Source organism: Numenius arquata, chromosome Z (assembly GCF_964106895.1).
Source record: "Numenius arquata chromosome Z, bNumArq3.hap1.1, whole genome shotgun sequence".
Taxonomy (NCBI): domain Eukaryota; kingdom Metazoa; phylum Chordata; class Aves; order Charadriiformes; family Scolopacidae; genus Numenius; species Numenius arquata.
The window spans coordinates 52,618,778-52,637,008 of NC_133616.1; the positions used below are offsets into that span (position 1 = coordinate 52,618,778).

Genomic DNA, 18,231 nt, shown 5'->3' on the forward strand with positions numbered 1-18,231 from the left:
TATAGGTGCTCAGATCTACCCAGAAGTAGGTTTGCTCGTACAGTGTCAGGGGGAAATGATGAAAAGGAGAGAAAAGGTTTGCAGATGTCTACAGAACAAAAGGGCAGCACCCCACATGAGAGAAGTGATTTGTGAGAAATACAGCCACAATGGGGGAGGAGGGGGAAAGGCAGAGAATAGGATTGTTTAGCAGAAAAGAAGTGAAGCAGAAAAAGTGAGTCTAACTTCAAGAGCAAAGAAAGAACAGAAGAGATGATAAAGTTATGAGGAAGAAGGGCTATTGAGTCCATACAAAGCTGTGGAAGTGGTGAAGCACTGAAACCTGGGAAACAATTCGGAGAGCATGGAGAATACAGTGATGAGCCAGGAGGGTAATGGGGTAAAAGCCAACAGAAAATGCCCACCCATGCTTCTGGAATTGGTTATCGAGGAAAATCCTTGGGCCTCTAATCCGGGAAGATCCAGGGGACAGAAGCATTTCTGCAAGCCAGAGAGGGTTGTTGGGTATGCTGAAATGGTTCCATGGGGAGTATTTCAGAGTTTGCTTTTGGCTACTTAGCTAAGAACAGGTGATGCTGAGTGATTCTCAACACTACTGCTTCAGGACAACTAAACCAGGCTGGGAAGATGCTCAGAGAGATATGTGTTCCAGTGAGTTTAGAAAGAGTCTGATGGCACACTGAGATAATGAAGACGGAGGTGGCTCAGGGATATGCCTTGCCAGGATTAGGTGACAGTTCTGGGCACAGGGATGTAATCACAGAAAGTGGCTTTAACTCAAAGCCCAGACTGCTAGGAACAACTGGGCAACCAGAAATGTGGGACCAAGAGCAGCCACCATGGGTAAGAAGGGGTCAAGCCAAGAAATCATGAGAACAAGCTGGGAGAGACTGTGTAGTCTCAGTCCACACAGCAGAACAGTGTAAAGAGGGGTGCAACATTGGCAGGTACAAGGCTGCAGCAAAGAGGATGCAGGTTACTCATATTCCAGAGACCAGCAACAGGGTTGGTCATACAGGTGTTTTTCTGGTCATAACAGGAGTGGCTGTAGGTCCCCATGGTGGGGCTGCAGACACAGAACTGTGGTAAGTCTGGCAGAGGTTTTGACAGTGCTTGGGCACACTGCAGCCTGTCTCTTCCTCCTTCTTTCCTTTGGGCAGTGGGATGCTTAATGTTAATTTCCTGCAGCAGAGGTTGCTGCTGGGATAGTATTTTTAACACCATTAGTAACTATCTCTTTGAGGCAACACTGTGATTTTCAGGGTTTTCAGCTTGTTCCTCAGTCTGCAGTGGACATAAGTTAGGACTTTGGGTCAATTTCAAGTTTACAGAGGTGGTAAGGCTTCTGTTAACTGAGAGTTGACCGGAACCTCTGGGCCCCTCTGTAAAAGAAATCGCTTTGCTACATAAGTGCCCTCAGCTGGCGAGAAGCATGCCATGGTGAAAACTGAAGTTTCCTATCCATGGAAGATTTACTTTATCTCAGGTCTTGCAGCTTCAAAGAAAATCAGCTCTCTAAACCATAAAACAAACAAAATTGTCTGTGAAAAAATAATAATAACTTTATCATCTTTGATAGCTTGGAAAAAACCTCAGTTCTTTTCCCTTTTCCAAAGCAATCTAATGAAGTCCATCCTTTTCTCCCACAGAGGAAGCAGAGATAGAAAGCTGAAATACAGTTGTATGTGAAAGCCTTTGGCTTATTCTCTAGCTCTGTGATTCACTAATCAGCTTCACATTCCCAACTGCCCTCTCCTTGGAGTGCAGAGAGGTGCTCTGACCTAAACCTTTCCTCCTTAGTCTGTTTCCGCCTTCTGTTGCAGATAGAGACTGTCTCCTCTAATGCTTACTAAGGCCAGGTGCCTGGCTAATGGTCTTTGGCTGCATGCACATACAGATTTCCCTGGCTTTGGTAATTTGTGCTTCTGGTTTTAGCTTTTAAATCCATCATCAGGTCTGGCATGGACATCCTGTCTTATCCAGAACTCTTCAAGCTCTGTGCCAGCAGTATCACTTTTGTAAAGCACCTTGAGATGCATGCCATGTAAGGATCTGTAAATATCCCTCTGGAGCAATAATCTGGAGGCAGCACTTACTGTCTGCAATATGTAAAGGAGGACATATGTTTCTGCTGCTACATAGTGCTTTGCAACAAGTTAGAGCCTATAGATTTATTCCTTCATTTTTGGTGTTAAGCTGCTTCTGATGCATGAACGGAAAAGGAACCAGGCTTAGAATATTACACACATGATTTACACCTTCAGGGATATTCACATATTCTCTGCGCCTCTCATTTTTGGAAGGCATCCTGGGAATAACACCAGGGATTAAATGAACTGCAGTCTGTTACCACACTGCAAAATGTGGCAAGGGGTACTGCCTGTCTCAAGGGTTGTTCCCTCTTCCTCCTGCCTCCCCCCGGGGACAAGAATAGGATCAGGTGATGGATATACCCCACAGCTGTCTTCAAGTGCAAAGACCTCAGTCCCAGACAGCTGAACTCCCGTCATGTTTACAGATCCCACTCTCCTTGTCCACTTTGGTTCTCCAGGCTTCCTGTGCCAAAAGGGCTGATCTCTGCCCTCCAGGAGCTGATGTGCTGGCATGAAAAGACAAATATTGTATCTTTAAATAAACATTGCAACTAAAATGAATAAACTTGCCAATGTCTGCAAATGGACCAGCTCAATTGTAATAAATGCTAGATATATAATGCCAACCGCATCCTGGACTGCATCAAGAGAAGCATGGCCAGCAGGTCGCGGGAGGTGATTCTACTCTCTGCTCATGAGACCCCACCCGGAATACTGTGTCCAGCTTTGGAGTCCTCAACACAGGAAGGACATGGACCTGTTGGAACGGGTCCAGCGGAGGGCCACGAAGATTATCAGAGGGATGGAGCACCTCCCCTATGAAGACAGGCTGAGAGCGCTGGGGTTGCTCAGACTGGAGAAGAGAAGGCTCGAGGGAGACCTCGTAGCAGCCTTCCACTACCTGAAGGGAGCCTACAGGAGAGCCGGAGAGGGACTCTTTGTCAGGAGATGTAGTGACAGGACAAGGGGTAATGGTTTTAAATTGGAGGAGGGTAGATTTAGATTAGATATTAGGAGGAAATTCTTTACTGTGAGGGTGGTGAAGCGCTGGAACAGGTTGCCCAGGGAAGTTGTGGATGCCCCATCCCTGGAAGTGTTTAAGGCCAGGCTGGATGGGGCTTTGAGCAACCTGGTCTAGTGGGAGGTGTCCCTGCCCATGGCAGGGGGGTTGGAACTAGATGATCTTTAAGGTCCCTTCCAACTCTAACCATTCTATGATTCTATGACTCTATGAAATGTATATAGCTATGTCAACAGTATGCCTAGCAGTTAATACTAGAAAACAACAACCAAAATGTCCACTTCTTTATTTGATGGTCAAAAAAATGGTCACCTCTTTATTTGATGGTCATCTTTTTCCTCAGATCATCTCAGGCCTGCATGGTATTTTGGTACAGAATAGCAACAGGCCATTAGGGAAACTGTCGTGGCTTGGAGAGTAAACAAGCAGCTCACTGATGAAGCTGCAACCATCATCCACGCAGTTGTGCAGAAACCTGGAGATGGCACAAAAACTGATCCGTCTCTTTGGCTGGTGGTTTTTGCCAGCTTTGCATTCACCCTGTTCTGCCAAGGCAGCAAGATGCTGAAGGGTTTGGGGGAGAGGCTGTAACTTAGTTTTGCTACCAAGCCCTTGACAACAGCTCTGAGACAACCATTCCTCTGGGCTAGCTACCTATCTTAGCAGAGGAGCTGAGGCTCCTCAACTCCTCCATGCTTTGAGCAGCCTCCTCTTTTTGCTTGCAAAGTGAGGTAACACGTGTCTGTTTGTGCCTGAGATGTGTTGTGTGCTCTGGAGTATCTGAGCTCCTGCTCTACCAGTTGTCAGTCAATATGTTTATCAAGAATGACACTGTCATATTTCAGAAGGGAAAGGTGCCTTTCAGTTTATGACATTTAAAGCTGTGAGGTATTTGAATGGCACCTTGAAAGTCATAAGGCAGTGATTTCTGATGCTTTTTTATCTAATGATGTTACACGCCCAAGAACCTTACCCTTGACTCACAGAGGAGCAAACTTCAGATTATTTCCTCTTCATCTGTATTGCATCACCCTTTTCATTGGGAAAGATCAGCATTTCTGAGCAGAAGTCACAGAAACCAAGAGCCTCTTAGCCAACAGCCTTCATGTGGTGTGCCGCTTTGGGAAAGCCTTATTTCTCCTGCCTCCCACCCTGGTGAGGAAGTCGAGAAGACTATCACTGTCCTCTCAGTCCTTGGCAGACCTGGGCCTAGGACATGGGTCCCTCCAGCAATGCAGGCACACGTATGTGACAACCCAGGAGGAAGCCCTGCATCCTCAGCAGTGCAAATTAGATCTAAATCTAGAGCAGGAAATCCTCCCAACTTATGGTGCAATAACCACTACATTAGATGTCAAGGGCAACTCAAAATACATCTACATGTAGTTGTTCTCCAGCACCCTGGTAAACAAGCCCACAACTTGATTGCCTGCTGGACAGAGGGGAACTTAATAGCTGATGCAGGAGGCTATTTAGAGATCTCATACTGTGCCATCGGCTGCTGAGCTAGCACACGTTGCTAAATCTGATCCGGCAGTGCAATTGTAGTAATTCCCAGAGCAGTTTACCCAGTGCTTATTCCAATAATAAGGCAGAAGGAGGGGGACTGCTAGGGGTAGGAAATCCATAACTGCTGCTGCTGTATTTCATAAGATAGGGAAGAAGATAAGATTAATCATCTTGTCTGCATACCTCTTTTACTGCAGGCCATTAAAACTACCAGTTACTCTTGTGCCGAGTCCAGTACACTGAATATATGTTTTATTTGGTCAAGCCCCTTCTTCTAGTAAAAAACAGCCAGTTTAGATGAATAGGTCTAGAACAAGTCCTCAGATATTTTCTTTGACAACCAAGACCCTGCAATGTACCTTTGTTTTTGTAAGATCCATTTCATGTTACATCAAATTTAACAGGCCCAGGAATATGGGCCTTCAATACTTTGATGCCGACCTTTTTTTTTTATTGTGTGCAGCACTAACTATCATAATACTGTGAAATGAAGATTAGCTGGATTTTGTTTTCTTCTTGCTCCAAACAGCAAATAATGCATTGACAGATGTTATGTTCACCAACCAAAATCTTGTGCTGTGATTAGCTATTATTAGCATGTCTCTAATCCCCAGGGGATTAAGTGGTCACCTAAGCATGGCTTCGAGTGTCACCTATGTCTCACATGGACATAAACTAATCTGTTTTGTTGGAAACAGATGAAGTGATAAGTGTTTTGAAGCCCTTCTAATTTGCAGAAAACACTGCAGTTCATTCTCTCTCAAATCCTGGTGTCAGGGTCGAAAAGCACACTTCTGCACTTAGATTCAGTGTCAGAGGAAAGCAAAGCCCTTTGAAAATAAAGTGGGCATCTAGCCCTCAGAAAGCAGTTTAAGAAGTTACTTTTTATGTTATTCTTTAAGTGGCCAAGCATTTTAGAGAAGTTAAATGGGCTTCTGTTGATTTTCCTTTCACTTCTAAATGAAGAAAATGCTGCTGGTGAAGATGCAAGTACAAGGCATGTGTGCCAGGGGAGCTGAAAGTAGGCAGCACAGTGTGTGGACAAGGCTGTAGGTAGCAAGCTGTGCCTTAATTAACAGAGCTGGTTATCTTCACACTCAGCGCTGGAGGCCGCCAGCCCTGTGCAATACTTCGAGAGGCCCTGCGCAATCCTTTCAGAGGCCCTGCTCATCCCTGGAGCACAGTACATATGGTGAGCAGACAGCTGTAGCTGAAGGATTAGTTTGGCAAACGGCTGTTTGGCATCTTTATAGAAAATCAGGCCAAGGGGTCCAGGGCAGGACAAGGTAGATGCACATTGCCCAGGACACCAAGCAACTGGTACTTCATCACAGCAGCTGGCTGTGTGTCACCTCCCCACACCTCCAGGTCTCAGTGTCACTTGGTAAACCCAGCCAAAATACCCAGGGAGAAGAGGGGACCCTTGTGCATAACACTGGCAGCCCCAGAGCGCTCCACCTGCACCAAAGAGAGCCACTTACAAAGAGTCAAGACCAGCGTGATGGTGTGGACCCACCATGGCTGGGGAAGGCAAGGAGGCTGCACCCAGCCCCTTATCAGGCAGAGGGGGGCATGCTGTGGCACTTCCTCCTAGTCACTGCAGGCCTGGGACGGGTGCTCTCACATTGCTGTCCCAGTTACCAGCAGGTCACTCCCCTGTGAACTTGCCCAGGTTTCCTCTGAAGCCACGCAGAAGGCGTGAACAGGGTATGCTCAGTCATCCGTCAGACACGCACATGCAAAGTATCATTGCCTCCCTCTAAACTGCACAGAGGCCAAATCAAAGTTTCCTCGGGCAGCAAGCAAGAGCTATCTTTCCCAGATAATGGGCAATTGTAAACAAGCTGCCTGGAAAGCAACACAGTTCACACCAGCTATGGGGCGAGATCATGTGCTCCTGTTCAGGAATTCCTGGGCAAGCGGCTGTAAGTGACCTCTGCAGCAAGTCCAACACATTCAGAAGTCTTTAGCCTTACTCTAAATGTCGAAATTGTTGGATCAGTATCAGGAGGTTCAGGACGACCTGGGCTTACTCCATAGGAACTATAGACTCATTCCTAGTGGCAATGTCCAAGGATTCCCAGTACCCAGCAGCCCAGTAACTGGGAGAAGTAACTGCTAGTGCTGGCAACTCCTAGATGAGTGTCTGAAGTCTTAAGTCTCCCAGGTGAGCCAGGGTAGAAAGAGTACATGGGCAGCCTTTGCAGTTGGGGAAGTTCTTTGGGCACTTGGGGAAATTGTAAGAATGGCAGGCACAGTTTGCTACCAAAAATGTTTTTCTAGCCATTTCTACCTTCTCATCTTTTTGTGCTTTATTGCATCTCCATGGAAGGCTTCTAGGAAGAACACCTTGGGAAAGAGAGAACTATAGTATTTATGTAACTGGAAATGTTGACCAGATGAGCTGGGAAGAAGGTGTGTAAAGATGTTTCAATGCACAGGACAACTGGGAACTCCAAGATTTTGATGTGAACATAAGGCAAAATCTTCATTTTTGCACTTCTCCCCCCACCCCCCAGTAGATAATGCATAACATCTTTCCACTGTTGCAAGGATGACCTTAATTTGATGATGCAGATATTAGAAGAGCTAATTATATATCTGCCCCATGCTATTTGTCAAATACGAACACGTGCCTATGCAGATGAGTATGTATAGTCCATGAGTTTCTCTAGTTAATGCTCTGTGCTTATTCTCCTAACACGTGTTAGCAGCAGAAAGACTTCAATGAGACAAAGGTGTGGTACAATCACATCAGTGGACTTATTAGCTTTCTGGGCAGCTTTTTCCATTATGTAAAAGCTGTGTTTGTATTAGTATAGCAGTCAGACCCACCAGTGTGAGGATTACAGTTGGTTTTTACATAATGGATTATCCAAGATTAAGCGTTTTACTCAGGCACACGAGCAAAAATAACCAATTAGTGACTTTCCAGATTCATTATTTAAAGGCAGCTGGAGGGCAATTGACACAAAACTCGCCTGCTGACTGCAGCCCAAAGACTGAAGCAGAGTTGTCTGAGGGATCTCCAGCATCTCTACCCCATCAGGTAGGTCTCTCTTCAGCAGAGGTGGGCCAGATTAGCATCTTTTGCAGCAGGGGAGGGAAGCTTGCATGGCAGCAGCTGGAAACAGAGTAGCTGCTGGGTTGTTTGGAAGTCCTGGGTTGGTAGCTCAGCTTGGATGCTGCAGGCAAGTTTCATGTAACTGTGTTTTATCTTGGCATCAGAACAGGTATTCAAGATCAAATACTCTGCAAGAAGTGTGAGAAACAAATATGCTGGTGTACAGATGAGCTGGGATATCCAAGGAGACAAATAAAGCCATAGCCACCTTGTGGCTGTGCTGCAATGTCAGATCAAGCCTCTAGAAATTTAATTTTATTTGTCATGTTTGTAGAGGGAATGGTCTGCGGGCAGACAACACCGAGATATATTTTGCCATTAGGGTAGGCAGCCAGGAAGAGCCTATTTCAGTGATGAGAACTGGTCATAAAGAACACAGCTTTGCTGGCTTGAAGGCAAAGTGGACACTTACCATAAAATTTTTAGAAGCAACGTTCTTACAACATACAGTGCTTCACCAGAGCTCATCAGAACATTGTTCTTCTTGAATATTCAAGAATTCAAAAAATTTCAAATTTTTGTCAGTTCTTACCAAACTTATCCAGAGTCTGGCTTGACTTATAAAGTAAAAATATCATGAATCACAATACTACTACTGGCAAGCAAAATACTCTTGCAAAGTAATTGCCATTGACGCTCAGTTTTGGCTGGATTTAAGCACCACAATGACCCAGTGGTTTCTCAGTGGAGTTGGTAAGGAAAGAAACTCAGCATGGAAAGAAACTACTCTTAAAATGAGGGGAATGTGTCTCTAGGCACAGCACTAGCTACCCACAACTACTGCATGAAATAAAACTCCGCTTTTGTTTTTGTCTTGCAGAATGAAATATGCACAGTATGTGTTCCTGGCTTCAATCTTCTCCACTGTTGAGTATAGTCTCGCTCAGACCTGTGCAGTGGAGTCCTTCTCTGTGAAAGACAATTTTGATCCAAAAAGGGTAATTATGGTTACTTCAACAGTGTATGTGAAGACGCGTCTATTACATAAACTGTTTTTCCAGCTTATGGTTTGTGTTAATCTAAAGGGGTTCCTCACCAAGAAGTTAACTTCTTTTGTATGCTATCTCTCGGACACTGTTCCTGTAGTTTGCTTCTCTCACTGCTGCTTAACCTGCTGAGCTTTATGGTAAAACTGGCCTTGAAAGTCAGGGATATTATTCTTTTAGACATCATCTTCTGTTAGCTCGAAGCTTGGTACAGATCTCGGGGGTCAGCAGTCCCATGAATGAAACAATTTATATCCCCATCAGAGACAAAGTCCAAACACATGACCTGGGGGGCTTCCACCCACCACCAGCCATTCTTGGGAGTCATAGGAAACTGAAAACTTACCTAGCTGGGTATCCTGAACGCAAACTCAATCTTGTTTAAATACAGCATTTAATCTTCTTGCCTCTGAGGAGGAAATCAGGGCTAATGACGTTGGAAAGGTCCAGACAGGTGTCCCAGTACCTGTTTTGACTGTCCCTCAGCAAACATCACTTCCAGCTGCAGCTGGGGTGGGGCCAGCACTTCCTCTACATAAGACTGGCTTTGCTGGAAACAAACCCATGTCTGGGGAGAACTTTGGGAACATCCCAGTTTTAAAAAGTCAAAGTTTTATCAGGCTCCTGTATTTGGGAATTACAGACTGTTTCAGGCTTAAACCTGTAACCTGTCAAACAGATATTAGTTTTGCTGAAGAATCAAATTTAACGCAACTAAATTCTGCTTTCCTCGGTATTTCTATTACTAATGTTAACATACTAATGTTAACGTATTAACGTTAACTTAATGAGGGCTTCCCTGTCTGTCAGTCACCTGTTAGACTTTCTTTTCATTTCACTAATTGTACATTTTCAGGGACCCATTTTTACCTAGAAACTTTCTTCCCCTTAACCTCATTTCATTTTCCCCTGCTGCTAGTCTCTCCAGCACATCCTTCCCTTCCCATAGCGCTCAGATGAGGAAGCTTTCTGCTTTCTGGGTAGACCCTTTTCACTGTCAGAGATCAACTGTAGCCCCCAGCAGCCACAAGAATGTCTCCAGCCAGCTTACCAAGGCCTTTGTGACTGCAATTTGGTGTTGTTGATGGCATCTTCCACAGAAAAGCAGGGGGCCTGAACAGGAACAGGGAAGAACCAGCCTGACTCCCAGCAGGCATCTCAGGATGGGAAAAGCTTTCAGTGTGGGGTCACCGTGACAGGAACATCTCACACAATGAGAAGTACATGCACACAGAAGTGCAGAGCTGCTCCACCTACTCCTCCTAGCACAGAGGCAAGGATTCATCTAATGGCGTAGCAGGACCTGTGTGCTACATACCCACCCAAACTCACGCTTTCTCCATAGGCCAGGCAATGGGTAGCTTGAAGGGTGCTAATGTTTATAAAAATGCTTTTGTGCTAATCTTGCCATGGTCATTAACCCAGATATTAACAGTCTTTCATGTTAGTATGCAGGGAAATGGTACGCCCTGGCCAAGAAGGATCCAGAAGGCCTTTTCCTTCAGGACAACATCTCTGCTGAATACACCGTGGAGGAAGATGGCACAATGACTGCATCTTCCAAAGGCCGTGTGAAGCTTTTTGGGTGAGCTCTCTTGACTTTCAGCTCTAGCTGCTGCCATGAGGTACTTGAGGAGGGGGACATGGATGGTGATTTATCCTGACCACACAACACAACCAGGTTTTCTTCATCAGAAAGGGAAGCTCAATCAAGGTAATATGTTAAAAGCCAGAGGTTAGACACTTTTGAGTTCTGGGTTTCTTCTCAGCCTGGCTATGGCCTGCGTCCATCACAAAACTACTGCATAAAGTCAATTATAATATCAAATCTTTAATGATGGAGCAGTTAGGCAAGTGAAGTGCTACCAAGTGAGAGGACCTAGCGAAAGCTGTGGGGCTGCGAGGGCAGGACAGCTCTTACTTCACTGAGGTGTTCAGGGGCAGGAGAGGAGTGTAAGGGAGCATTGCTTTCACAGATCTTTCAACACAGTGTTGGATGGACTTCTGAGGAAAACACGTGGCTAACTCTTGGATGCTGTTGCGATGCCTGAATAGACAGATGGAAGAAAGCTTAAGATTTTTGCCTGTTGGTCATGGTTACTATAAGGAATTACAGCATATAAAGGGATTAACTATCTTTCTGGGTGCAGAAAAGAAAATCCAGGGTTTCCAGTAGGCTAGCACTAGTCCTGTTGTGCATTAAGTACCAAGAACTGTCTAACTGCATGAATAATAGACTACAGCAGGTGGCTATGAACCTTTTAAGTCTTAACAGCACAGCACTCCAGGATATTTTGGGATGGGGCAAATGAAGCTTTGCAGGCATGTCACACAATGTGAGTGGGAAGAATCTTGAAAGGACTCTTCAGAGTCCTGAGTGAAGGACACCCATTTGAAGCTCACATGCCACAGGATTTTACCTTCAGTCTTGTGGATCTCCTTGCAGGTTCTGGGTGATCTGCGCTGACATGGCTGCTCAGTACACAGTACCTGACCCAACCACTCCAGCAAAAATGTACATGACCTACCAGGGCCTGGCCAGCTACCTCTCCAGCGGTGGTGAGTGAACTTCTCCAGCCCTCTGGTGCTGGTCGATAGCTTACAGCTGCCCAGATTTGTGTGTTTCAGCATACGAGAAGGAAAAACAGTTGAGCTCAGATTGCTCCAAGTGGAGACAAAGCACCTTTTTTTGGGGCAATGCTTTATCCAAGCAGTGCTTTTTATCTCCATAGAAGGGATAGGATCCAGAGGCTCCCCAGAGACCCTACCTGTACACCATATGTATTAACAGGGAGGATACAGCTTAGAGGCAACGGGCCACACACATAGATTTTGTACAGCCAGGTGGGGTGCTGAATCTAAGGAAGTAACACTTCCTGGGCCCTGCAGTGGGCATTATAAAGGTGCTGAGAGTCAGTCGTCCTTGTACTCCTCATAGCTAATGGGAGGCGACACATGGACCCACTTCTGTTGGGACTGTTTAGTATGCGGAAGAGGAGGCTGAGGCTCATCACTCTCTTCATCTACTTGAAAGGACACTGTAGAGAGGTTGGTGCTGGTCTCTTCGCATAGGTAACTAATGACAGAACAAGAGGGAATGGCTTCAAGCTCCAACAGGGTAGGTTTAGACTGAACATTAGGAAAGAATTTTTCACAGAAAGAGCGGTCGGGCATTGGAATAGGCTGCCCAGGGAGGTGGTTGAGTCACCATCCCTGGATGTGTTTAAGAGACGTTTAGATGTGGTGTTGGGGGATATGATATAGGGGAGAACTTTGTAGTGTAGGGTAGATGGTTGGACTCGATGATCCCAAGGGTCTCTTCCAACCTAGACGATTCTATGATTCTATGATTCTGCAGCAGGCACAGTTCTCCTCAGACAGACATAGACTCAGACTCAACAAAACGGAGCTGTTAACTGAAGTCCCCCTTGCAGAAACTGCTTGTGCTGAACATCAGTGATGCACCCTGCACAGCCCATACTTCGTACCTGAGTATCCCATAGCTCTGGGACTCCAGCTGGGCAAGTTGGGCAGGACCTGGCCTGCTAATGCATAAGAAAGAAGTACACGCACTTAGTACTTGCAGATAAGACACACCAAAATGCACTTAGCTGATCAAGGCTGGAAAAGAGGTGGCATATTTTGCTGATGCTTCTTGTATAGGAAATGTAATCTGTATGCCCAAAATTTAATCTGTATGCTCCACCTCCCCATGCTTGAGTGAGAAACGTAAAGCGATTTTTTTGTCATTGAAAACCTGGAAAGTCCCAATCCTCCTAATACTTCTAGTCTAAGAAACCAAAGGTGAAAATGCACTGAGCATCACAGGGAACAACATGGCCTCAAGACATCCTGTGCTTGTCCCAGTTCTTCACTTCATGGTGTGGAGATAAACTGGATGTAGGAGGTGACTTTAGATCCTTTGGGAAGCTCTCCCTGCCATGTGCTGAGGTGGGGCGCCTCCCTGCAGGATGACTAGGTCCATCCCTGCTCTGTTTTGCCCACCATGACAAACATGTGTGTTCTGATGTTTCAGGGGACAACTACTGGGTGATTGACACCGACTATGATAACTATGCCATTACCTATGCCTGCCGCAGTCTAAAGGAGGATGGCTCCTGTGATGATGGCTACTCCCTGATCTTCTCGCGCAACCCCCGTGGCCTCCCCCCAGCTATTCAGCGCATTGTGCGTCAGAAGCAGGAAGAGATCTGCATGTCTGGCCAGTTCCAGCCCGTGCTTCAGTCAGGTACTTTGGGCTCATCAACAAACTCACTGAAATGGCTGCACTGGCAGCTTGTAGAGTTGGTGATGGCATTTGCTGTAAATGTGACAAAACCGTAGCAAACTTCTTTTAGCAACTTTTTTTTTAATGTTACATCTGATAAGAAAATGGCTGTGAAGGGAAGTCCATGCAAGGGAGAGAGCCTGTAACGGGGTGGTTCTGCAGCCTTAAGTTTGCCCTTATAGGAATTCTGTGTGCTGAAACTGCCACGCTACCAAAGGAAGATCAGCTTTGTTACTCTAATAGATAGGACAGGAACAAGTCTAACAAACTGGGTTTTCTGCACTTGGAAATGCTTGTCTTGGCCACTTGGATAACAGCAACTTACCTTAGATCTGTGCACTGTCCTCCAGGAAAGGAGGAGAAGCTGCCTCCAGGAAGGAGCACCCCCACTCTTAGCTCCACCATGATTTGTGTCCGGGGGGGGTGGGTTGAGAAGTAGAGACAAGGGGCTCTGAGCAGTGGTTCTCGCTGTGTCTGCTGGCAGTGGGAATCAGCAGTTCCTTCACATACATGTGAAGAGCATGTCTAAAGTTCATTTTGAAAGAACTTTTTTTCTGGAGGCATGGGAACTCCATGGCAGGGGGGTTGGAACTCGATAATCTTTAAGGTCCCTTCCAACCCGAACCATTCTATGATTCTATGATTCTATGAACTGATCTGCTGTCCATGAGACAGGCAGGTAATTTTTTAGGGCTATGCTGGAGGCAGAAATTCCTCTTTGTTGCTGAGTGCCCACATGTTTCACATGCATGCTGCTTTGCCTGGAGATGGCTCTTTGCTAAGCCAGGCCTGAGGACCCGGACTTGGGGGTTGCCACATGTTCTGCACTGCTGGTCAGGAAATAGAGCTAAAACCTTCTGAAGGACAGATCTCTGTGTGAGCCAGTCCTCCATTGGCTCTACAGAGCAGGCGCTGGCATCATCCAAGGCTATGGGACTGGTATGTGCATCCCTGCCCCACACCCCTCCGCGTTGCTTGCTGTAGCAGAGGGAGGGTAGTTGGTTTGTGGCTTATGCCTAGGTGCTCATGTAAGCTGAAGACTCATGGCCAGCTGGGACTAGCAAAGGCTGCACAAGTGCTGTGACACAGAGAATGCAAACTGCAACTTTCACACCCCACCATCCTAATCTTGTACTGAGATTCAGAAGCACCCTAGGAAGGTTGTAGCTTCACTGAAGACTAGAAGGCTGTTGAAGCACTTCTTTGCAAATTTACTTACAATGACTAAAGTTTACTTTTCTTTCTCTCCAGGGGCCTGCTAGAAGTACACTTTTGATCCTGTCCTTAAGCACAGAAACCAGACCTCTTGGTCTTGAAGTTGCCACTCAGCTAACAAAAAAAGAAAACATAGTGTGTTTTTTTCCTGAAAAACACATGAAAATGGGGGATCTGTAAACTGTGTGCAATACAGTATTGACATTTGAATTTTCAAGGTAATATCTAATGTGGCATTTGTCAATAAATGTTTTTAAAAAAAACATCTCTGGAACTGCTTTTCGTTACCTGCTGTTTTGTCAGGGAGCAGGAAGAGGCTGGTCACAGATGGGAGGTGAGATGGCAGCCAAGGGTGTCCCCAGGCAGAGGCAGGGCAGCGTCCCTGCCCTGCAACAAGCAGGGAGAGGGAGGCAAGTGTGGTGACAGGGACAGGTCCCCTGACAGTGCTGGAAGTCCAGACAGCGAGCGAGGGCAGCAAGGCCCCAGGCAGGGCACAGGCAGGCCTGCGAGGTGGCTCTGGCCAGAAACTGAACTGGAAAGTGGGCCAGAGGCAGGGCTTGTGGACCATGGGCAAGGAGTATGCAGGTGGAGGTCTCAGGTGAGGCTGCACAAAGCAATGAAGTCTTGTGGGTGCCTGCAGGGCCTGAGTACACACAACATACCTCTCCCACCAACATTTCTGTTTAAATTCTGAAGCTAAGGAAGCCTCTTGAACAACAACTCTGACAGGAGGCCAACAGTGTGATCCTTCCTGCCCGGTGATATCTTATGGTTATTTCTGGTAAGTGTGTATGCTCAAAAAGTCTGCACAGAGTATTTCTAACTGGGCCCTGAATCTCAAATGCAATAAAGCAGATGCTCCTTCCAGTAGCACTGGGACACTGCTTTAAATGAGCAGTTACTTGTGCTTCTAATGGCATAAGCAGTAATTTACTCCCCACTGCCTTCATAATCCTGCCTCCAGTATCTGAGAGGTATAGAACTGAAAGATAGAGAACTGACAGGTTTTACGGCCAAGAATTTCACAGATAGAGGGAACCGAAAGAATAGTATCTAGCCATTCCATATAGACAAAGGTAACTTGAGTCAGCATTTTTACATATATTGCTCTTAGTAAAATCACATTCACTTTGAGTGTTTCCTATGAATAAAACTACCAGCGCAGAGCACCTCCAGCACCCTGCTGAACCCTGCAGTTTGTCAGCAACACAAATTTTAACAAGTCATGATTACCAAGCTTAGCGAGAAGAGCAAGAGGAATAGTTCCCGCTCCTGAGGCTTTCAAAAGGTATGTGGCACAAGATTCACATTGAGTGAAGACCTTCAGATCTCTACACTATAGAATAGATTCTGCAAGATGCTTGCACAACCTTACCTAAGTATCCAATAATTACCTACTGCATCTGTTGGAAGAAGCACAAAAACTACTGACTAAAGACTCTTCTCCAAGGCCAGAGACATTATCCCAGGGATGCTGGGAAGTCTTTCAAGCTTGCATTTCCCAAGATTTCCAGGTGGGACTCCTAAGGGTCTCAGCCAGCATTGAATAAAAGTCTTCCTTGCTCTTCTGGTCCAGGGAAATCTACCCTGATGGAGAAAAGATGGTGAACTACCATCTAAAGCTAAGGACAGAATCAGGAGAGCAGCAGCACATAGGCAATGCAAACAAAACCCATATAGGTAAGAGACTCTTGAGTGTTGAAAATGTATCAGCCTTTTGTGCTGGACCAAATGCAAGGTCAGTGCATTTGACTGTTCACCACTTGCTTCTCTCTCCCATAAGGAAGTATTGGGTAGAGATGTGTGAACTTAAGACTTGTATCACAAGTGATTAGACAACGTTAACCCTTAGCTGAAGGAGCTTGACCTTTGGCTAGGATATTCAGACCAATACTGCCAGTCCTAGAGAAGTGGGATTTTTAATGTCTACGGTCATAACAGCTGTATGATCAGAGCAGACAGGAGTTTTTGCAAGAAGGATCGACATGCAGGACCAAATGCATCCTTACTGCGTTTGTTGTAGTCTGTCCAGATGAGTTAGGCACTGAAATCCCTGCAGGTGCCTCCAGGAGGATAGTGATGATTCTAGGAGAATACACCACGGTGTTATACATGCCTCAGTAATATGCCTTGTTCTTGGAGGAACTAGGGAAACACATTCCCATCCGGACTGCATGCAGGCCCTCATCATATGATCCGGTGAATTAATACATATGTGAGTTAGCTCATATCCATTTTTCTCCACTGCAGGAAATGTGGAAGATGAGATAGGGTAGGGCAGGCAGCTATGAGTGTATTCTGATCTGATCTCTCTTGTTATTCTGTAGAGTTCAACGTAAAACAGCTAGGGTACATCTAGAGGCAGCCACACTTCTGCGTATTGTTTGAGCTGGCTGATGAGAATCCGTCTATTATTCCTAGGTCCCAAGTTATGATTTCTGTCGTGCACAAACTTTCCACTAACAAGAGAAAAGAAAAAGCTGTTTAGGAATGGAAAGGACTGTTGTTTTGTCCTCAGAAGGTCCTTTTGTGCTGGCAGGAAGCCTACGACTGTGCAACAGCAGGAGGAACCCTGCATGGATATTGTCCTTCACATGCCAGTGAACCTCATCCCAGCAAGGACACTGCAAGTCCTGAGATCTGACTCTATGATATCATGTTGAGTTAGACCAGTTTTCCCTTGGGCTGTGGTTAACTGAAGCAATCTATGCATCCACGTTCCTAGTTTATCCTCGAAATTCCTTATGGTCACACTGCCTACACACTTCATTTTTACACGCTTCATCAAGCTCTTTTTTATACCTGGAGAATAGGCTTTACTTTCCAAGATTAAGTTGTTGACACAAGAGTTTTGAGCAGCTTCCAGAACACAGCGATCAGATCCTGTTTTTACAGGGTTCATGTGAAAGATTCAAAACTGGTTTTATTGGGTAGCACGAAAGATGGTAACAAATGCAGTATATACACAATTATATGCACAAAACACTCCTTTGAAAGGTTTTTCCCTAGGATTCATTTTAACAAACAGCTGCAAAACTGTTTCATAGCTTCAGAAGCTTTTGTTTGAACAGCAGGCAAACAATCCCACCTTGCAGTTGCAGTTAGATTTTCCTGTTTGGATTTATGGCCAACGAGAGATATACCTGCGTGTTCTGCAGTCTTGCTTTGGTTCAGATGCTACAGAATTACGAAGCACCTTCTGCTCCCACCTAGCGCTGTGCTCACCTGGCACTTCTGAAAACTGAAACTGTGAAGGGGGGGCCAGTAACAGAGGAGAGAGTAGAGTTAAACATGCAGTTTTGGAAGCCCTATCAGACAGAGTCGGTGACAGACGGTTATGGAAAAATCAAGTTTCAAGTACTAAATAGCATTTTTCTCTAGACATTAAATTATGAAAATGACAACAGCAGCTTAAGTCTTCAATACTTTGTTGGATATACCAAATTCTCATCTCTGCTGCAATTGTTTAGACTTGCTTATTGCTTAAAGAAATAAGTTTATACCAAAGCAGCAAAGAAGAAGAAGAAAAAAAAACCTTGGTCAATATTTAAAACTTGTTTCTCAACAGAGAGTGCACCATTTTTGGTCAGCTCTGCTTTCCATGATATTTGCCACTGCCAGAAAAATACCTGAAAAAGCACTGTGCCTGCCACACTTTGGTTGATGTTTAATGTAAAAGCCCTAAAAGAGGGACCTAGTGACAGATTTTCAAAGTGGCTGGACTTCGCCCAAAGAAAGTGAATTTGATTTGAATCTACAACATGTTAGCCTCTACCCTTGCAAACAAAATTTCTGCTTTTTGTGGCTTCAATAAGCAATACAATAATGTACAAAATTTTACCGTGAAACTTTAGAGAAAATAGCACTCTTACTTCACTTTTCAACAAGAGGAAAAAAAGTAAGCATGAAAATTACAAACTACTTCAAAGAGGCAGCTGCAAGCCTCATGTCTGTCACTGCTGAGAAGCAGAAACTCCCAGCCTAAAATCTTCTAA

General features: G+C 45.4%; 1 protein-coding gene across 1 annotated transcript; it reads left to right on the top strand.

Moving 5' to 3' along the window:
• The first annotated feature begins 8,568 nt into the window (after nucleotides 1–8,568).
• Nucleotides 8,569–13,077, top strand: LOC141477295 (purpurin). The gene is made up of 4 exons (XM_074166399.1): nucleotides 8,569–8,685; nucleotides 10,182–10,318; nucleotides 11,180–11,292; nucleotides 12,770–13,077. The coding sequence occupies exons 1-4, from the start codon at nucleotides 8,569–8,571 to the stop codon at nucleotides 13,075–13,077; spliced, it is 675 nt and encodes a 224-aa protein (XP_074022500.1).
• The last annotated feature ends 5,154 nt before the right edge of the window (nucleotides 13,078–18,231 follow it).

Excerpts from the sequence above, each read along its gene's own strand:
- LOC141477295 (XM_074166399.1), top strand. The coding sequence starts at position 8,569 with ATGAAATATGCACAGTATGTGTTCCTGGCTTCAATCTTCTCCACTGTT. Across the intron at positions 8,686-10,181 it reads ACAATTTTGATCCAAAAAGG|TATGCAGGGAAATGGTACGC; the intron begins GTAATTATGGTT and ends CTTTCATGTTAG. Across the intron at positions 10,319-11,179 it reads GGCCGTGTGAAGCTTTTTGG|GTTCTGGGTGATCTGCGCTG; the intron begins GTGAGCTCTCTT and ends ATCTCCTTGCAG.